Source organism: Vigna angularis, chromosome 10 (genome assembly GCF_016808095.1).
Source record: "Vigna angularis cultivar LongXiaoDou No.4 chromosome 10, ASM1680809v1, whole genome shotgun sequence".
Lineage (NCBI taxonomy): Eukaryota > Viridiplantae > Streptophyta > Magnoliopsida > Fabales > Fabaceae > Vigna > Vigna angularis.
In genome coordinates, this window is record NC_068979.1 from 5787440 (window position 1) to 5790108 (window position 2669).

At 37.7% G+C, this 2669-nt stretch overlaps 1 protein-coding gene across 1 annotated transcript; it reads right to left on the reverse strand.

Moving 5' to 3' along the window:
• LOC108335105 (zinc finger CCCH domain-containing protein 62) lies at window positions 1–2669 on the reverse strand. The gene is made up of 8 exons (XM_017571045.2): window positions 2394–2669; window positions 2189–2306; window positions 1800–1861; window positions 1665–1716; window positions 1471–1576; window positions 987–1085; window positions 783–906; window positions 1–687 (listed from the first exon to the last, which is right to left on the reverse strand). Exons 1-8 carry the CDS (start codon window positions 2614–2616, stop codon window positions 218–220), a joined length of 1254 nt encoding a protein of 417 aa, XP_017426534.1. The 5' UTR covers window positions 2617–2669; the 3' UTR covers window positions 1–217.

The following is a 2669-nucleotide window of genomic DNA, read 5'->3' on the forward strand; positions in this document are numbered from 1 at the left end:
TATCCAAAAGCATATCAGGAGCATCATTTATTTGACATGATTGTATATCGGTTCAGCAACTATGATGAAGTATCTGTACATCCTAAAGATCCTAACCCAAACCCAACGTTTCAGAAAAAAGGCTTAAATTCCATCCACTGTGATGTGAACTAAAACTGTTCAAAGGCGAAATCAAACTGGTTTAAGTCCGAGTCTTCCAAATGAAAAATAGATCACATCATATACCGTACTTTCTCCCTCCATAATTCTTCAATTCGAAGTCGTATAGGTTTGTCTGGGTATGACGATTATGGTTGGATACCAGGTGTTGCGATCTAGTTGTGAATTCACCAACAGGAGGCCTGGAAGGTGGAATTAGACCTCTGTTGTGATAAAAGAATTCGCTTGGCACGTTCCTGCTTTGAGAATTTACATGATATCGGTATGTACTTTGCGTATAACTATCATATGATGGATAAACTGGAACTTGGTAACGGTCAAATTTATCAGAATGATGACTTCCCCCAGTATATCTGGACGCTCTTGAGGATGCATTCTCCTTCCGTGTTACTGGAGTTGATGAAGTGGCCGCTCGAGGTTGAAAGCTATTTTCTCTTCTGAAGCCATCTTGGTGCCTGACCTTATCTACAGAGGATCTTCCTGATTTTGACCGTTTTTCATTGTGGATTTCATGCGACCGTTTGGAACCTAATAATAGCAAGAGTTGAGTGACAAGTTATCACCAATACTGTGAAAAACTATAACATAGTGCAACAAACCCGTCTGCTGAAATCCAAAATTACCTCTACATTCATTCGCAAAACAACTTCTCTTTTTGTTCTTCAACGCTCTCTTAGATCTCGCTGCTGCACCGCGTCTGTGCTTCTCATGAAGTACTTCGATTCTATCAGCTTCATTTTTCCATCTCTATATCATGAAGAACAATGAAAGTAACAAACTGTAACTTGAAAGAGATAACATTGATAAAGGTTGGCACACGCTGATACCTGTCTGTAAGTTTTCTGTTTGTAGAGATTCCGTCCCTTTACGAGTAAAGGGGAGAGTGGAGGCAATTTCCAAACCCCAGTACTCCACAACACCTCCACCTGCAAGACATAGATGAAGAATTTGAATTATATTAATTTGAAGAGTAGCTACTAAATTTTGTAGGTATAACATCCAACTACAAAACCAATTGTGTTATTTTTTATTTACGTTTCTCCGTTCTCAAGTACAAGAAATTGGCTATTGACTTGCAAAACAATTGTACCACCGCAAATACCAGATTAAATATAAAAGCTAACAGAAATTCTCAAGACAAAATTTGAGAGAGAAACCAGAACTCTACTTTACTAACCAAGATAGCCATTGTACTGCTCCATTTTACAAGAGCATATATGATCCAGTAACGGGTGTCCAAATAAAAGACCAAAGTGTAATACAGAACTCTTTTTCATGCATCCAACTAATTGCAGCAAACTTTAGACTCACAGTGAAGGTATGCTGTTGTTTAGCTGCACCATAGCTCTCCTTCACAACCCTGCCAGCAACAGTTCTGTTTCCTATAATTTTTCCATGCCTAGTCACTTTACTAAACCTGGTAAAACGTACAACTAAGTCGTAAAGGAACAATTCAGGGATAGGAAGAAATCATTGATTAAAAGTAACCAGTGCAAACAAATTACTTTTCATAAACCTTTTGTCTGAACAGTACAACATCTCCCGTGCAGACATCACCTGAGTTAAGTGAGAAAACGAGTATTTAACAGAGAACGATAAAAGTTAGGCAAATGATAGCAAAAAAGGAAAGAGTAATTTACCGGTACAATTAATGGTAAAGGATGATTTTGGGTAGAGCGTGTATCCACTTCCGTATTTTAACCTGGGATATCAAAATGTTTGAAGTACATAAACTCAAAACCAAAACTAAAAAGCCTTTCCTTCTTCAGAAAGAAAGAATCATTCTATTACTCTTAAATGGATATGGCACAAATATTTCTTAGAACTATGTAGGACAAACATAATTTCTTCTGTTGAGACAAAATCAAGCAAAACTCATTCACAAGAAAAAATTTCTTTCTAAGAACAATGAGAAAATGAAGACAACTACAAATGATTATTAGGTCAGTAATTTCATACGAAACTTCCGTGTATTGAAGTTGCTTCTAACTCAATAGTCAAATAGGCTTCTCGAATCGGAAACCCTTACCTCCAATGCTCCCTTATCCTGGCAACACAAATATCTCTATTTCCCGCTATTCTCAGGCCATGATTCCGTAGATAAGCCTTGCATTCCTTTAGTTTCAAAGATTGAATATCCTTTCCTTCTGGAAAAATCACACATAAAACGTAGAATTTAACGGCACTGATCGAACACGATATTAATAACTTCGTTACCATTAGTAAATTAATACCTCGAAGTAGGGAGACAACTTTATCGGAGAGAGAGGAATCATCAACGTCATTGTCATCGGATTCGGATTCGGATTCGGATGCTTCATCGAAATCGCTTTCTTCTTCTTCATCATCTTCATCTTCCTCTTCTACTTCATCATCATCGTCATCTTCCTCTTCTACTCCTTCTTCTTCTTCAGACGAGGAAACCATGACAATGTTTTTTCCTCTCATCTGATCCATTTCCTGAAAGTGTGTAATAGCGTTCAGGACAAGCCCGTAGAAGTTGGGACAAG

What these genes read in the sequence shown, in the direction of transcription:
- LOC108335105 (XM_017571045.2), bottom strand. Translation starts at nt 2,616, where the DNA reads ATGGATCAGATGAGAGGAAAAAACATTGTCATGGTTTCCTCGTCTGAA. An exon ending in CTTTACCATTAATTGTACCG is followed by an intron (nt 1,717 to 1,799) that starts GTAAATTACTCT and finishes CACTTAACTCAG; the next exon opens with GTGATGTCTGCACGGGAGAT. An exon ending in AACAGAAAACTTACAGACAG is followed by an intron (nt 907 to 986) that starts GTATCAGCGTGT and finishes TTCATGATATAG; the next exon opens with AGATGGAAAAATGAAGCTGA.